General features: G+C 36.9%; 1 protein-coding gene across 2 annotated transcripts; it reads right to left on the bottom strand.

Moving 5' to 3' along the window:
- Positions 1–6791: 6791 nt before the first annotated feature.
- Positions 6792–19105, bottom strand: il15l (interleukin 15, like). 2 transcript variants are annotated; one of them, XM_042739408.1, is made up of 5 exons: positions 18337–19105; positions 17789–18103; positions 17645–17689; positions 10602–10730; positions 6792–7604 (listed from the first exon to the last, which is right to left on the bottom strand). In XM_042739408.1, exons 2-5 carry the CDS (start codon positions 17978–17980, stop codon positions 7419–7421), a joined length of 552 nt encoding a protein of 183 aa, XP_042595342.1. In that variant the 5' UTR covers positions 17981–18103; positions 18337–19105; the 3' UTR covers positions 6792–7418. The 2 variants fall into 2 exon arrangements, with proteins under 2 accessions (XP_042595342.1, XP_042595343.1); XM_042739409.1 differs by having other exon boundaries at positions 10602–10727; positions 18337–19098.
- Between the last annotated feature and the right edge of the window lie 33 nt (positions 19106–19138).

Here is a 19138-nt window from a genome sequence, read left to right as displayed (position 1 = left end):
ATATATATTATCTGTATCTAAAATAAAGTTTACATTATCATAACTAGAAAATTTGTGTTAAAACTTTTGAACTTAAGTTGAAACGGCAAATATTGTAAAGTCATAAACTTCAATAAAGCAATTCAGCACTAGGCAAGATTTAACTTAGTGAGTTGAAATGACTTGTACTTTTAAGTTGAGTTAACTTTAAATTTTAAGGCAGCCACAAAACATAAGTTTTTCCGTTGAAATGGGTGAATTTTTTTTTCCAAGCAGCTTATTCAGTCAAGCAGCTTTTGACGAATAGCAGCGCTGAGGCTCTGTTGATCTATTAAGTATATTATTATAGGCCATATTGATTAAAATCATTGTAAAATGATTATGCTTTACAGAGAAGAAATATAAGTATGTAGCAACTGAAAGTTATTTTTAAAGGTGAATTCACACTTCCACAGAAAACATGCATATAAATGTATACTCAGAAATATGCATATTTAATTATTGGTTGTAAAATACCTGTTTTTTGTTAAGCTTTTCAAAGGTTTTATTCGCATTTTCCACTCACACAATAATGCTGAGGCGTTTCTGTTACTAGAAGCATTTACTGCATGATGAAGCCTGTTACAATGGCGCTATAATTAAAGTTATGAGGGCAAAAATATCCCTTTATGAGTATTTGATTTTATATTTATAACATCTGATATAGTTAAATAATGTCACAAGCAAAAGTGCAGTTTTCTGAATATCAGCGCACGAGCATGATCGTGAATGTGATGTTGATTTAATACAGTTCAACAACCAAGAAATTAATATAAGTGAGTTACATTTTGGACACAGTATTGTCTGTTTTTGTTTCACCAACACAAATGATTCCAAACAAAGCCAGAGAAGAACTGTTACATGTCTCGGAGAAACAGGTTTCATACTTGAATCTGTGTTTTTAAATTAATCACTCAGTAAGACAGAGTCATGCTGCCATATACTGGCCAAAACCAGACACGGTTCCAGCACAAATCACACTCAGCAAAATATCATCTAATTAAGCTTATCGAAAAAATCCCCCCAAATAATGTCACAATTATTATTATTATTATTATTGCCTAATGTCTGACCAAAAAGTGACAGAGAAAGAGACAGAGAGAAAGAAGGAAAGAAAAGAAAAAAGAAAGAAAGATATTTTGTCAAGAGTGACTATTAAGTTATTAACTGGCCTATTTTTGTAGCTTAAAGCTCTATGCATGATACAGTGCATAATAAACACCAAAATGAGATGATATCTTCAAGACTATACTCTTTATTTTCATTTTTGTGATATGGATAAGGGTCTGGAATAAAGGAATAATAATAATATAAAGGTGTGAATTAATGAAGTGATAAAACATTAAAACAAAACCTTTCTTGGGTGTAGTTGCAAATCTGTTTTGCATCTACTGAATACAAGATTTTACTAGTAAGAATACAATTGTAGAGCTCTGTAACTAGATTTCTTACTAGCAAGAATTGAATTAGAGAGCTCTGTAATTGCATTTTGACTAGTAAGAACTGAAATAGAGATCTCTCTAATTGGTATTGTTACTAGTAAGAATTGAATTGTAGAGCTCTCTAATTTATTTCTTACTAGTAACAATGCAATAGCAGAGCTCTCTAATTCAATTGTTACTAGTAAAAATTCCATTAAAGAGCTCTCTAATTTAATTCTTACTAGTAAGAATTGAATTAGAGAGCTCTATAATCATAATTGTTACTAGTAAATACTGAATTAGAGAGCTCTCTAATTCAGTTCTTACTAGTAAGAATGCAATTGTAGAGCTCTCTAATTCAGTCACAGAGCTCTGTAATTGTAATTGTAACTAGTAAAAATTGATTTTAGAGAGCTCTCTAATTTGCATTGTTACTAGTAAGAATTAAATTGTACAGCTCTCTAATTGAATTGTTACTAGTAAAAATGCAATTACGACGAGTAACGCTGGGAACAATTTATGTTAAAAAGGCTTGCCATACCGCCGCAGGCATGCACGCTCCTGTGACAGCGGTTCCTAATCCTGGTCCTGGGGAACCCCCAACACTACACGCTTTTGGTGTCTGTCTTATCTTACAAAAATGGTAAAGTTCTCGCAGTCAAAAGAAAAATATACACCTAGGAGACAATATCAGCTCATACTGTAGTATATGGGGAAGGTTTTCGCTGTTATATTAGAATTTTCCCCTAGGTGGCAATAGCAGTGCAGTAGTTAAAACGGGATGTGTAGAGCTAGCTGAAGAAGAATCTGCCAGCCCTGTTATGCTCTGTGTTTGATCATGCCAGCATGAAGTAAAGCTTTTTGGCTAAGCGCTACCTCGCTGTCCGTCTTCCTTATATGAGTACACAGGATACTACATTTGGCGACGAGGATGGGATGGTTTTACAAGCCGGGGGAAACATCATAGCAATGCTGATGCGTTGAGTCGACTCCCTCTTCCTCAACAGGCTGTCAAGAGAGGACAGGAGGAACGAGTGCTGATGATGGAGAATGTGACCCTCGTCTCGGCAGCTGCAATGAGTAGATGGAGGCCGATTGCCGGCAGATCCTGTGGTTGTCCAGAGTGGCGCAGCTTGTCCAACATGGTTGGCCGCCTCAAGACTGGGACACAGCTTTCAACCATATGCTGTTAGGAAAAACAGAGCTGAGTGTGCAGGATGGGTGTGTGTACTGTGGGGTTCACGCATAGTGGTGCCGCCACCAGGCCGGGATGCCTTGATACAGCAACTCAACTCCATCACGGTCACATCGGCATCACTAGAATGAAGGCATTAGCGCGAAGCTATTTCTGGTGGCCCAAGTTAGATGCCGACATCGAAGCTGTAGTTAAAAGATGTGTTGTATGCCAAGAAACACCGTAATTCACCAGCTCCACGCACCACTTCATCCTTGGGAGTTGGCCGAGCAAACCATGCAAAGGTTACACATTGATTATTATGGGGGACCATTCATGGGACACCCTGTTTTTGATCCTGATGGACGCTCATTCCAAAAATGGATGGATGTTTATCCTGTAACAACCTCAACTTCAGCCATTACCGATTGAGTGTCTCCGGAAGAGTTTTAGCAATCAAGGAATTCCAGAAACAATTGTGTCCGATAACGGGTCATGTTTTGTGAGTGCCGAATTCAGAGAGTTTATGCAGAAAAATGGAATTGAACACATTACTCTGCTTAATCATGCTTCCTCCAATGGTTGTGCTGACGCGCGCAGTCCGCAGATCATTAAGTCAATGATGAAGAAGGCGGGTGCCGGAAGCCCTGATCACTAAAGTGTCAAGAGCTGTTAGGTTTACCGCATTACACCACAGTCCCACTACTCTGAAATGTTACAAGGCAGGAAGTTGAGATCGACCTTAGACCTAATTCTGTCCGGACCCAGCAGAAGGAAGGTGGAACGGAAGCAGTGCATTCAAAAGAAACAGCATGACAAGCAAGGTTTAGGGAGGAGTTTCCAGGAGGGAGACGCCGTGATCATCTTTTATAGTCATGGACTAAGTGGATTCCTGGGGTTCATTGCCAAGATCACAGGTCCTGTCTCCTACAAGGTCATGCTAGGAGACGTTTAAACATTGTACGCAGGCAACATGTTGACCAGATATTGGCAAGTTCGGAAGACAAGGATTTGGCGAACCAGAGATTATGGAACCTATGGAACTAGGGAACCAGCCGTTACTGAATCGGCAGCTGCAGCTTTTGCAGCACCAGAGAGTTCCATTCTGGAGGAAAGCTGTTTGGTTCCAGAAGCAGACACTGAGGGTGTGGCAAGGCCTGTTTTAGAACAGGCCAAAACATCAGGGCTGGATATTCAAAACTCCAGGTACTCCAATGCAGTCACAATCCCTCGACTGCCGTGGTACGAAGGTCGTCTCGAGACCTGTATCCAAGCCTCGTTATTTAAAGGACTCAAAAAAAAAAAAAAAAAAAAAATGTTTTTTTTTCAAGAAGTGTACTGTTGTTGTAAAAGCTTAAGGGGGGGGAGAATGTAGTAGCATGGGGAAGGTTTTCGCTTTATATTAGAATTTTCCCCTAGGTGGCAATAGCAATGCAGTAGTTAAAACGGGATGTGTAAGCTAGCTGAAGAAGAATCTTAGCCTGTTATGCTCTGTGTTTGATCATGCCAGCATGAACTGGCCGCTCGTCCGCACGTCAACGTCGCCGCCATATTGGAGCGGGCAACACTCCATAAATATCAAAATACCTAGAAGCCTCACTGGCCGCTCGTCCGCACGTCAACGTCGCCGCCATATTGGAGCGGGCAACACTCCATAACTCTCATATCGGGACAGAGGAAAACATTCAAGACTCGTTGGCAGCCTGGGCATCTACAAACCGTCGCACAATAATAAAAACAGATCTCGGGGTATTATCTTTCACAGGTAAGACTGAACAGTTGTTTCTGGATGTTTTTAAATCGTTTTTAACATTATGTTGACAGCTTAATTAGCCACCAGTGTCAGACTATTAATAGCTAGCGATATCACTAGTTAGCTGTGAAAGCTGAGACTTTATAAGAAAACAAAGTTTAAATGAATTCTTATTAAGTTTTAACTTATATTGTAGTTTACATCATAAACTAAATTGTGTTATGAGCACAATATGTACAGTGAGGACTTTGACAAGTCTGAGACTGTCAGGATTAGGGATGGAGCTAAAGCATCGCTCTTCAATTTCAATAACGTCACTTATTCACAAAGATTAAGTTTATCATCATTTGATTATAAGGATTTAATAGCTTATCATAAAACTGTTAACGGATTATATATATATATATATATATATATATATATATATATATATATATATATATATATATATATATATTATATATATATATAATTTCCTTTTTAGCCAATTGCAAACAGGATAAGGAAAGCTGAAGAAAGCCTGTTCTGTGCATTTCCAAGTAACCTGTAATCAGTCAGGCAAAACAGTTTGGACGATATATCATATTACACAAACTATGCATTGTTTTGACACTCTTGCAGTTAATGCTTTAATGCTTAACACTGAAACGTCATTACCTTTTCGAATAATTCATTAAACAAGTAGCGATTTAAGAAGCTTGCACTAATATTTTCAGTTCCATTCATTTGCAAGGACATGCCCACAATAGCGGAACTAATGAATATTCACATAAACTCCACCCACTGGAACGAGTGAGCGAGTATAGCACAAATTGTCAGAACACCGGCGCACAACCCACGCAAGGAAGATAATTCCAACAGCTGCGATTCCAGGTTTTCAAACAGAGATGACGACAAATAGGCAAAACTTACGGACTGCAGCTTTAAGAAATTAAAAAAAAGGAAGGAAAATGAATCGGAAATACAACAGCTCATAAAAGTGTTTTCTTTTTATTGTACACCATTATAAATGCAATAAAACATTTCAGCAGGTTATATAAAACATTATTTTTGGAAGGAGTGCCAAAGTCTAACATGTTAACATGCCACTGAAATACCTGAAGGCTATCAAATTCCTTTAATGTCACAACGTAGAACAATGGTGTAAAACATCCCAACAATTTCTAAACATCTAGCATTGTAAATGTATGCTGAACAGTTAAGCTTTCCTATTGATATACATTTAAAGTAGTTTGATCATATGTTCTCCGCAAAGTTATAGACCAACTGTAAAGGTCAAATTGCAGTAAATTATAATTATTATTGTCCTGAAACATTTCATTTTACAGCAACCTTATAAAGTTTTGCTTGTGGACATGAATCATTGTTATATTTGGAGTATCCAATCATAGCGTATCAAATATTCTGCAGACAGAAGTTGCTTTACATAATTATGTGCACATAATCACAACATCTGAACTGCAGATAATCACACAAAGGCATTCAAGGTCATATAAAACATACCTTAGATGCTGGTGTCTGAAAGAGCAGCCTAAATAAAATATGTCCAGACATTTGAAGACACTGATAATCATAGGGTAAAAACCCTACCCAAATCAAAGGACATGTTTGTCAGTGTTGTAAGCAGAGCACAGTTATAGCAACTGGTTTTAGAATGAGCTTTCATAAAATGAATCAGATGCATTTTCTTTCCAAAGTTACACAGCAGCAAATGAGTATAACTTTATTTGCCAATATTGCAAGTCATTAAAGAGTTGCCCCATCCCAAAATAAAATTTTGTCATTAATCACTTACCCCCATTTCGTTCCAAACCCATAAAAGCTTCCCTTGTCTTCGGAACACAATTTAAGATATTTTGGATGAAAACCGGTAGGCTTGAGACTCAAGGTCCAGGAAAATATGAAAAGCATCGTCAGAATGCTCCATCTGCCAATCAGTGATTCAACTGTAATGTTATGAAACGACAAGAATACTTTTTGTACACGAAGAAAACAAAAATAACGACTTTATTCAACAATTCCTCTCCTCTGTGTCTCTCCAAATCAGCGTAGCACCATTTTGGGTAATCTGAGCTGAACTCGTGAACTGCGTACGCTATTCTGTGTCAGCCGCGCTGCACAATGCATTATTTGCTTTCAAACAAAAGCGTAAATACACATAAAAAATGTATCCTTGTGGCGCGGCTGATACAGAAGAGCGTACGCCATCTGCGTACAGCTCAGATTTGCCAAAATGGCGCTACGCTGATTTAGAGAGACACAGAGGAGAGGAATTGTTGAATAAAGTCGTTATTTTTGTTTTCTTCATGTACAAAAAGTATTCTCGTTGCTTCATAACATTACGGTTGAATCACTGATGGCAGATGGAGCATTCTGACGATGCTTTTCATACTTTCCTGGCCCTTGACCTTGTTATTTATTTGGCAGTCTACGGGACAGTCACAGGCCAAAAAATCTTAAATTATGTTCCGAAGATGAACAAAGCTTTTACGGGTTTGGAACGACATGGGAGTAAGTGATTAATGACAAAATTTTCATTTTGGGATGAGGTATCCCTTTAAATAGCCAATAATGTGTAACACTTATTATTGTCAATTTAATAACTTTAATAACTCAAACATTGGTTCAATGAACTTGTCTTCAGATTTTTTAATTAATTTTTTGGCCCAGGCTCATGACTTTGGTTCCTTTGACTAGTTAAATCTTCACTTTAGATATATTACAGTATTATAATCAAGATAACTAATTATTCTATGCAGAAGAATATGCTACAGCAATTCTTGTATTATACTTGTATTATTAGCTACACAGCTATAATTTATAGGAAAGGTAATGGTCAACAAAAAGTGGTCATGGCATGGGTTTAGTTTGTTGTCAAAACATACTATTGTAACAAATATTCCATAAGTCATTTATTTAAGAAAATATATATTTTCATGTTCATGTACAGATGGATACGTACTGTAGGTACTGTAGCTTAGTATATGGTGTCTGTTTTGACATTCAGAAACTTCTCCAGAACTGCTTCAGGAATCCACAGGAATCTGCTCCTTCAGATCATGTTTTTAATGTGCGTTTTTTTCATAATGTTCTCTAAATGTCTCTTATTCTTCTTTGGACCACAGCTTTTTTCAGCATTCATCCGTTGTAAAACATTTTCTAAGGTTTCCAAAAAAGTTCTGGAACTTTTTTCTTGATAGAACTCACAGTCTGGACATGGATTCCTTTTGTCCTGCAACTTAATATGGTATTATGTAAGGTTAGTGCACAGTCTTGAAGATAAAGCATTCTAGAAGGAATCCTGATTCACAAAATCAGAAACAGCATTTTATTCCTTGTCCTTTTTTAGTTCTATAATGTGTACATGTGTGATTCTCATTAATACATATTTTTATTTAACTTACAGTGTCAAAGTGAGGAGCATTATTTTTAATAGTTGCTTGTTCGATTATTATGTTTTTTTTAGCTTGGCAACCTGCTAACATCAAACTGAAATCAACTGTGAGCAAAGTCTTATGTGGAGTTTAATTAAAGAGTTATTTTTGGGGAGTTAAGGAGTTGCTCACCATTAGCCTCAATTTCAGCAGTGTATCAGGTTGAAATTTGACATGGTGTTGTTTATTAAACACGTGTACGTGTCTTATGACTATGGAACCACCTTCACTCATGAATCAGAGAAATTAAAGAAAGATGCCAATGCAAATGTTTTCTACATTGTTTGTGCTTTGATTCGAATGAAAACAAGGTATCCGCGTGGTTCGGCTCACACAGAACAACATACGCTATTTGCGTTTAGTGGATACTCTCCAAAATGGCGCTAGGGTGACACGGAGGAGACAAATTGTTGAATAAAGTCATTTTTTTTTCACTTGGCATTCACTTGATTTTCATCTGCCTGTGTCTCCAAGCCAGAAGCAATAGGAAATCATTGGAAACGTTTTATCCATTTCAGCCAGTCATCTACTTTAAAGGTTTTTTTTTTTTTTTTTTGGTGGAGTGACTTGAAACTGATTCATGATGGTGCCGCTATCTTGTCTCATTAACTCCTCCTGCTGATGGAACGAAACGAAACTGAAACTAGATTCAATTTAATTTGCTAACTCATGTACATTTACATCCAACTGTAAAACACCCACATTGCTTACAAGACACTGTTGTTGCTACAGCTGCTCGTGCGTGGAGAAAATGGTAGGACAATCCGTCAGCGGTTGTGGGCGGGGCCATCAATAATTGAGACTGTTTAGGATTTTTAGGGATTAAAAAAATAGAGTGAATGGATTTTTATCATTGTAGGGTAGCTGTGTCCACATACTGCTAAAACGCATTTACACTCACCTAAAGGATTATTAGGAACACCTGTTCAATTTCTCATTAATGCAATTATCTAATCAACCAATCACATTGCAGTTGCTTCAATGCATTTAGGGGTGTGGTCCTGGTCAAGACAATCTCCTGAACTCCAAACTGAATGTCAGAATGGGAAAGAAAGCGTGATTTAAGCAATTTTGAGCGTGGCATGGTTGTTGGTGCCAGACGGGCCGGTCTGAGTATTTCACAATCTGCTCAGTTACTGGGATTTTCACGCACAACCATTTCTAGGGTTTAAAAAGAATGGTGTGAAAAGGGAAAAACATCCAGTATGCAGCAGTCCTGTGGACGAAAATGCCTTGTTGATGCTAGAGGTCAGAGGAGAATGGGCCGACTGATTCAAGCTGATAGAAGAGCAACTTTGACTGAAATAACCACTTGTTACAACCGAGGTATGCAGCAAAGCATTTGTGAAGCCACAACACGGACAACCTTGAGGCGGATGGGCTACAACAGCAGAAGACCCCACCGGGGTACCACTCATCTCCACTACAAATAGGAAAAAGAGACTACAATTTGCACGAGCTCACCAAAATTGGACAGTTGAAGACTGGAAAAAATGTTGCCTGGTCTGATGAGTCTCGATTTCTGTTGAGACATTCAGATGGTAGAGTCAGAATTTGGCGTAAACAGAATGAGAACATGGATCCATCATGCCTTGTTACCACTGTGCAGGCTGGTGGTGGTGGTGTAATGGTGTGGGGGATGTTTTCTTGGCACACTTTAGGCCCCTTAGTGCCAATTGGGCACCGTTTAAATGCCACGGCGGCCTACCTGAGCATTGTTTCTGACCATGTCCATCCCTTTATGACCACCATGTACCCATCCTCTGATGGCTACTTCCAGCAGGATAATGCACCATGTCACAAAGCTCGAATCATTTCAAATTGGTTTCTTGAACATGACAATGAGTTCACTGTACTAAAATGGCCCCCACAGTCACCAGATCTCAACCCAATAGAGCATCTTTGGGATGTGGTGGAACGGGAGCTTCGTGCCCTGGATGTGCCATCCAACAAATCTCCATAAACTGCAAGATGCTATCCTATATCAATATGGGCCAACATTTCTAAAGAATGCTTTCAGCACCTTGTTGAATCAATGCCACATAGAATTAAGGCAGTTCTGAAGGCGAAAGGGGGTCAAACACAGTATTAGTATGGTGTTCCTAATAATCCTTTAGGTGAGTGTAAATGCAAACACTATGCAAAAGTGAATTTTGCATCCGATGTCCCCTTTAAAACTACTTTAAATTTTCTTTTTTGGCTACAGGCTTTCTCAAGCCAACTTCAAACTTTGTTTACAAACTTATACAAACTATACCTGTACTCTAGTCCATAGAAGTGTAATGCAAATAATTTCACTTCATCCATTAGTAAAAACAAAAACATGAGCAGTAAATACATTTACTAGAGACTTTAAAAACAGTGTAACCCATATTACTGTATGCACTTTAATGCCCTCTTGAGTGAAAAAAAAAAAGTTTGTTATTTAAGTTGTTAAACACGTGTAAAACACAACACAAAATAAAAATATCTCTGTGCACACCACTTATAACAAACAACTTACTGTCTGTTTACTACTTTTTAAGTGTTTTTAATATTGTTCACGTGTATGTGTGTGAGTCCTATGAAAACCTCTTTTTAACCTTACTTTTAATGACAATTTTTCAATAACTGTTGAATAATCAAAAGAATAGTATTGTAATGTAACAAATTGTTTTTGAATTCATATATTTGAAACGTTTCCTTGTGGATCTGTGATCTCTGCTTTCTTGCTAGCCTTGAAGTCATTACAAGCCGTTTCAAATATTTCTGTAAATACCATTACTGGATCATCCTAAATGTCTTGCAGATATTGAACTCACCTGATGTGTCAGCGTCTTGAGGATCCTTAATAGGCGCCTAGACTGAGATTTAGCCGCACTCTGGATTTCAACAAACAAAACGTTCACTTCCAATTCAAAGCACTTAAGCGTGGACTTGGAGCAGTTCTGCTAAAGGAGATGACAACAATTAATAGACTGTGACAGCGATGAGGCTTGAATGCACAGACATTTCAGCCAAAATACACTATATATGTGAAAGATAAACAGGATACATATACACACACACACACACACACACATACATGTATGTATGTATGTATGTATGTATGTATGTATGTATATGTATATATATATATATATATATATATATATGCCTTGCAAAAGTATTCAAAACCCTTAATTTTTTTCCATGTTTTGTTATGTTGCAGCCTTATGTTAAACCACTTTTTTCCCCACATATATCTACACTCCATACACCATAATGTCAAAGCAAAAACAGAACTGTCACAACTTTGTAAATCACAAATGAAGAAGAAGAACAGAAGAAGAGAGAGAAAAAATACATAAATCTCAAGATAATATCATAAAGTACAACATAGATTAAAAAAATTACAAAAAAGGGGGGGGGGGGAAATCCACATTTAATCCTGGCAAATGAGTTGCCTTTAATGTATAGATCCAGAAAGAATCTCTCTGTTGTAACCTTTTTATCCTTCTTCCCTTTGCGTCTGTGCACTTGTGTGTTGATTTTAATGTAAAGCCATGTGAATAAAGGCTTTTTCATTTTTGCCTTGGAGTGATTTTTTTTTTTTTTTTTTTTTTTTTAGAGTTTTTAATCATAGAGGCCCGATCCTAAATAGTGAAAGTTTCTGTCATAAATACAGTAATTGAAATCCCAAAATCCTACGATAATTAGATGTGTTTTCTAATGTAAATGCACCAGTGTCACTCACATAGAACTTTTTTGCATATTCAAATCTTTCTTCCTTTTTTTTTTTTTTTTTTTTTTTTTTTTTGTAGACAGAACATGAAAAAACACATGAAATCACATTTTCACAAGCACAGTCGCAACCACCTTTGTAGTTGTTTGGAAATCTGATTAAAATAAAACAGATTTTTGTTAATATTTCTTATTTGAAAGATCAAATGTTGGCTTTTAGAAGTCATTTGTGATGCAATTTGTCAATCACATTCCCACCAGTCGCAGCTTTTTTGCAGTTGCATATATTTTTGCACACCGTAAGTAAAATTTACTTTAAAGAACATCTGGAATTTTTTTTTTTTTTTTTCATTTTTACTTATAGAGATAATTCATGGAAAATTTGCCATACTAAGTGGAAGTTTCAGCCAATATATTTCACCTGGTAGAAAAATAAATACTTTTAAATTGAATATTATGATTCCCACTATGACCACTAGATGGCAGCGGAGGATCATCTTTTGTCTCATTTACCATTTCCACTCTGGAATATAGTTCTTTTCACATGTTTTGCTAAAGGTTTTATATTTAGACATTATACAATCACCATTATAGCATTTAAAAATTTAATTACTTAAATCACACAGATGGCCTATTTTGAATTGAAAACGGCATTTTCAGCGAAAGGTGGCTAGTTTGTATCCTTGTTTATAATCTTAGTTTCTCTCAAATGTAAATCAAACGCCCATTGACAAACAGGTGTTTTTTTGTTTGTTTGTTTTTTGGGGCAATAGAGATTAATCACATTTCCCTTGTAGGCAGTGGCGGAGCCAGTTTTCATAGGGGTGGCCAAAGGGGCCAGCAAACAGTCTGCGGTGGCACCGAAATCTTCATTTATTTCAATATAAAAATGTATTTGACAATAATGTATTGAACTGTTTTAGTGTCTGAAGCACAACTGAATACAATTAATTTGTACTTATTTGTAATTGAGATAGCTGTGAATTAGATCAAGTAATACTGAGTGAATATGATTATTTATATATTATTTTTGTATTACCTAATAAAAGGGCTCACTATAGCTTTATTGCTCAGTCAGCGTGGTTCTGGGTATAAACACCCCCAAAATCTTGTTCTTCATCATTGCACAGGCCTACTCATGGATGAGACATGCAGGTAACTACATACAGTCAGGTCCATAAATATTGGGACATCGACACAATTCTAATCTTTTTGGCGCTATACACCACCACAATGGATTTAAAATGAAACGAACAAGATGTGCTTTAACTGCAGATTTTCAGCTTTAATTTGAGGGTATTTACATCCAAATCAGGTGAACGGTGTAGGAATTACAACAGTTTATATATGTGCCTCCCACTTTTTAAGGGACCAAAAGTAATGGGACAATTGGCTCCTCAGCTGTTCCAATGCCAGGTGTGTGTTATTCCCTCATTATCCCATTTACAAGGAGCAGGTAAAAGGTCCAGAGTTCATTTCAAATGTGCTATTTGCATTTGGAATCTGTTGCTGTCAACTCTCAATATGAGATCCAAAGAGCTGTCACTATCAGTGAAGCAAGCCATCATTAGGCTGAAAAAAAACAAAAACAAACCCATCAGAGAGATAGCAAAAACATTAGGTGTGGCCAAATCAACTGTTTGGAACATTCTTAAAAAGAAAGAACGCACCGGTGAGCTCAGCAACACCAAAAGATCCGGAAGACCACGGAAAACAACTGTGGTGGATGACACCCTTCACAACAGTTGGCCAGATCAAGAACACTCTCCAGGAGGTAGGTGTATGTGTGTCAAAGTCAACAATCAGGAGAAGACTTCACCAGAGTGAATACAGAGGGTTCACCACAAGATGTAAACCACTGGTGAGCCTCAAAAACAGGAAGGCCAGATTAGAGTTTGCCAAACAACATCTAAAAAAAGCCTTCAGAGTTCTGGAACAACATCCTATGGACAGATGAGACAAAGATCAACTTGTACCAGAGTGATGGAAAGAGAAGAGTATGGAGAAGGAAAGGAACTGCTCATGATCCAAAGCATACCACCTCATCAGTGAAGCACGGTGGTGGTAGTGTCATGGCGTGGGCATGTATGGCTGCCAATGGAACTGGTTCTTTTGTATTCATTGATGAGGTGACTGCTGACAAAAGCAGCAGGATCAATTCTGAAGTGTTTCAAGCAATATTATCTGCTCATATTCAGCCAAATGCTTCAGAACTCATTGGACGGCGCTTCACAGTGCAGATGGACAATGACCCGAAGCATACTGCGAAAGCAACCAAGAGTTTTTTAAGGGAAAGAAGTGGAATGTTATGCAATGGCCAAGTCAATCACCTGACCTGAATCCGATCGAGCATGCATTTCATTTGCTGAAGACAAAACTTAAGGGAAAATGCCCCAAGAACAAGCAGGAACTGAAGACAGTTGCAGTAGAGGCCTGGCAGAGCATCACCAGGGATGAAAACCAGCGTCTGGTGATGTCTATGCTTTCCAGACTTCACGCTGTAATTGACTGCAAAGGATTTGCAACCAAATATTAAAAAGTGAAAGTTTGATTTATGATTGTTAATCTGTCCCATTACTTTTGGTCCCTTAAAAAGTGGGAGGCACATATACAAACTGTTGTAATTCCTACACCGTTCACCTGATTTGGATGTAAATACCCTCAAATTAAAGCTGAAAGTCTGCAGTCAAAGCACATCTTGTTTGTTTCATTTCAAATCCATTGTGGTGGTGTATAGAGCCAAAAAGATTAGAATTGTGTCAATGTCCCAATATTTATGGACCTGACTGTAGTTCAAAGTTTAGTCAACCTTAACTGAATTTTGTATAATCAATGAACTCTGAAAAAGTAAACAGTCAATGTTTAACATTCTAGTAGTTGTCAATATAAATTCATTGCAACAGTTTTACTCATACCTTAATTGAGCTCTGTACAAAGAAAAGTAAAAAAAAGTTATCTTTTCATTCTGCAATGATTTGAAAAGGGGCAGAAGTCAACAATGTAAAATTAGTTATTTTATGCATTTAAATATGGTTTCATTTTCGTGCTTTTACAGATTAACGAAAAATGAGTGCATATTTTCTAGTACAACTGCACTGTGCTCACATTTAGCCTACTTGTCCATTAAATTACAAATAAAAAATTACATATTGTCTTGCACCCTATTGTGATCACGAATTGCAAAATATTTCAGTACATGCATTTAAGAGACATGCATGCACAGTTTTGCAGCTTTAATCGGCATTTTGGTAATTTCATGACTTAATTGACCGTATGCACGGAACGCTATTTAGAAATTCCGGATAAAGATAAGCTAGCTCTTAATCTTCCGGTAAAGCTCATTTTAGAACTTCCAGATAAAGATAAGCCAGCTCGTAATCTTCTGGTGAAGCTCATTTTAGAACTTCCGGATAAAGATAAGCCAGGTCGTAATCTTCTGGTGAAGCTCATTTTATATGTGCCATAGCCTAGAGAATTTTGAGATGGCTTACAGAAGAGCATAAGCCATCTGCGTACAGCTCAGATTTGCCAAAATGGCACTACGCTAATTTGGAGAGACACAGAGGAGAGGAAAAGTTGAATAAAGTCGTTATTTTTGTTTTCTTCGTGTACAAAAAGTATTCTCGTCGCGTCATAACGTTATGGTTGAATCACTGATGGCAGATGGACTATTCTGATGATGCTTTTCATACTTTCATGGACCTTGACACTGGTATTTATTTGGCAGTCTATGCCAAATAAGTCTCAAGCCTCCCTGTTTTCATCCAAAATATCTTAAATTGTGTTCCGAAGACGAACGAAGCTTTAACGGGTTTGGAACGACATGAGGGTAAGTGATTAATGACAAATTTTCATTTTGGGATGGAGTATCCCTTTAACGGATTCTCTCACGTAAGTTCAAAATTCGTGTTCATCATTCCTGTAATGGTATACGTGGACATTTGGTCATCTTAGACAAACAAAACTTTTCTCCAAATTGTGAATGGATTATGTAGAGAAACCAAGCAAATGGCGCTTCCCTTAGGCACAGTACAGTTGACCGGAAATGACTGAGCTGGCCTATTTAAAACCAGGAAGTAATCGTGCATATGGTCAATTGATGATGGTTGGTTGTAGTTTCTTGTGCGGGTTATTTATGATTAAGTGATCTAGAATGTGAGTGTCATGTTCGCGAACAGAGTTGAAGAGAGTGTACCGTGAGCGCGATAAAACGGGACAGGACAGGAAAGTTTGTTTTACTGACATATACAGTAATAACATCTCATCATACTTCAATTCACTGTTGTTCTACTGAAGCTCATCTGGCAACTGTACCTTTTCCACCCTTGTTTGACTTGCATGCTTAGGGCAAGCTGAAGTGCGCTTCTGAAAAATCTCCCTTTTGTTGTAGTAGTAAAGAGATAGGCCTACGGCCGTTCCGCGTCTTAGTAAGTTTAGAATAAATACATTTTTAACTCATTAGAAAAGCTAAAAAAAAAAAAAAAAAAACAGTTAGAAAAGTTTCATTATATTTTTGTTAACAACTAAGCTTTTGATTATTTATAATGTTTTATTAAAGGAAAATAGCAGTTTTACATAAACAACGCAATAATAGATGGCACTCGTCGAGGTAGGAAAACAAAGTTCTTTATGAACCGCAGGATTGCTTGTAATAAAGAATTAAATGAAAAAGAAAAGGCAGTAGAGCTGACTGTTTCTGTCAATGGTTAGTTTTCATTTAGAATGTTTGTGATAATGTAAGAAAAGTAGTTTAAATGTTTTGCCACTTGCTTGAGCAAGTTAATATATCAATCTAGAAGTAAATGCAAAAGTAAAAAGCATTGAATAATGCGTTTCTTATATTTATTGTGTTTAAACATGTCTATGAAAGATTGTATTAGCTACTGCACTGTGTAAAAAAAGAATCACAATGCTGAAAAAGCATTTAAAGTAACAATGTTTGGATTTGAAATCAAAATGATGGATAAATGTTATGTTTGTAGTAAACTGCCACGGATCACAGTCTGTGCTGCTTCTGCACTGCTTACATACCACACATGGACTGCATGCGCACTGCAAACGGAGTATGTGTGAACCTGGAGAAAAAGGCCGCCGCACATACAACTCACAAAATCAGGCTTGCGCTGTGTGTAAGCTATTGTGCAAGCTATGGGAGCCTTTACTAGCTCAAGAAAGCAGTGGGTAGAGATTGGAGAAGAAATATGTACTAAAGAAATTGTTAATGTGTTAAATGTGAAAAGAAATCTCTGAAGCGTAATAGTTTGACTTCAGATCATTCTAAAAAAAGGTTACTCTTTATCTAAATTTTCTTGGCAGTTTATGAAAGTTCATTTGTTGGATGCCTTTCACCATCAATGAAAGAGGATACTATTATTACTCTAAAACTTAAATCCCAAATCCCAACTTTTTATTCATAACTTGCACCCAATCACATTATTAAATAATGACTATAGAATTTTGTCATCTGTCCGGCCAAAATGAATTAAATGGCCTTGATGGCTTGATTGATGAGTGCCAGTCCCTGACTAAGCCATGTTTAAAATATTACATAGCTGCTACTCTTTTAATTGTATACTCATTAATTATATTAAAAATACGGAAAAAACACTTTCTGTGAATCTGAATTACTTTGATTTTTTTTTTGTTATTTATATTAATTGTCATAACACTTTGTGATGAATTGTGATGACATCTGTGCTTTGTATGTAGTTAGTTAAACAAATTACACAACCCAAAATGGTTCTGAAGCTAATGTTAGAAGCTTTCTGAAACCCATCAGTGAATGAGTGCAAGAATGAGTGCCAGTTACAACTGGGTGTAAACTAAAGGTCAACAAATGATTAAACAAAGCACAAAAATATCCCAGCTGTTCTTCACAAAAATCTATGAGCCCAGACCGTCAACATCACTGCCTTCAATATTATTCAGTAAACATTTAGCCTTCATATTAATGCAATTTATCAAAAGCACTTCATCTTGCCTCCAGTTTTTAAGCAATTAAATTTAACCGTTCAGTTATCAGAATGAGTAAATAATACATTATCAAAGGCCAAAGATTCAAAGGCCCCTTCAGGCAAATTATTTTTGGCAGCATATTCAAATCATATACTGATAACTAAAGATTGCGAGTAAAATCACATACCTCATAATCTGCTAGAGTTGGAGTGTACAGCATGCTATCATTTTTCTGTTACAAGAGAAACCACACCTTAAACAAAAGCAGAGTAAGATCAAACTATACAGATTTTATTTTAAAATAAAAAAACAGTACTAAATAATAAGGTACCACTTGGCTCAGCTCCCTTGTGATCCTTTTCACTATCTCCACGCTCTCTTTGCTGCATTCTGAGTGACACTTGATCTGTCTTGTCAACATGATCAGCAGATACAGAAGTAATGAAGTAAAACGCATGGAATAGTGGAGTAAATCTGTCCTCATATCAAATATCCAGCTCTCCCTCATAAACACATCTGTCATCAGACCTAGGAAGAGATGGGGCGTTTTGAGTGGCTACATTTCCCCCACCTTAGGGTTTGGCTTTTATTTGTAGATACACAATAAAGAGCACATGGCTGAAGATACATTCTGCTTGCCTGTAATCTAAAAACAAATACAGAGAGGGAAGAAACAAATACAGAATTAGAGAATCACAAGGAACATGCCTTGAAAAGATCCAACAATATTTTATTTATATTATTATTTACCCAGGCCTATTCTGATCAATTATGTTCATTTTAAAGGCCTAGTAAAAATTAGGCTTGTTCATAAAACACTGACTTAATAGACAATAAGAGACATTTTTAAAACTGCAACAATCTGAAGCACAGACCTACCTCATCAAACATTTCTGGAGAGAGTAATTTAAGACGTCCTTAGACAGAATTGCACATTCACGCTTAATCATTATGCAGAATGAGTCAGTTTGTTTTCATCTGCCACAGCTCCAAGGTAAACCAGTACAATAATAAAACGCTGAGATCCGAGTCTCCTTCCACTTCCAGCTGAAATGACTTTACATGAATAGGTTAACTGTATCCGTCCTCTGCAGTCCCGCAGCGTAGCAGAACATCGACCGAGTGAGTGGAGTACAGTCCTGTGTGTTTTATACCGCCGCGTGATTGGGCTGGACTCCGATCTGATGAGCTCACGAGTCGTAGAAACAACTGCGCTGCATGGAGGTGCCACCGAAACTGAAAGTACGCTAGGTTGACTTTAGAAGTGTAAATGTTTAATAAATGCATAGACGATTTAGTTTTAATGTATGTGATTCTAAATAAAACGCAATTAAATACGTCAATAATTACGCGCTAAATATGCCTTGATGTTGGGCATGCTGAGACTAACAGTGAAATCCTGTCTAAAGAACAGTTTAATACTGCGATCGTCCTCTTAAACTGTAAGCCGGTTTTTGCTGCACTAAAACAATATGGTTCCGCCTTTGCTAAATGTCTGTTAACTGACATTCACTATTTAGCACTAATGCAACTTTATCTATACTGTACATGTTTATTTATTTGTCTGTAAAGACACTACTTCCTTTTACTTAGCATTTAGAAAAATGTGACATTCTTTTTCTTCACGCCCTTCCTTTTAGACACACCCATACAAAATTTCATGATATCACAGCAAAATATT

Source organism: Cyprinus carpio, chromosome B15 (assembly GCF_018340385.1).
Source record: "Cyprinus carpio isolate SPL01 chromosome B15, ASM1834038v1, whole genome shotgun sequence".
Taxonomy (NCBI): Eukaryota; Metazoa; Chordata; class Actinopteri; order Cypriniformes; family Cyprinidae; genus Cyprinus; species Cyprinus carpio.
This window is presented reverse-complemented; position numbering and strand designations above follow the sequence as displayed.

Bases quoted from the DNA above. Each gene is read 5' to 3' on its own strand.
- il15l (XM_042739408.1), bottom strand. From the start codon at position 17,980: ATGACAGATGTGTTTATGAGGGAGAGCTGGATATTTGATATGAGGACA. The intron at 17,690-17,788 runs GTACCTTATTAT...CTCTTGTAACAG, and splicing joins CAAGGGAGCTGAGCCAAGTG to AAAAATGATAGCATGCTGTA. The intron at 10,731-17,644 runs GTATGTGATTTT...CATCTCCTTTAG, and splicing joins CAACTCTAGCAGATTATGAG to CAGAACTGCTCCAAGTCCAC.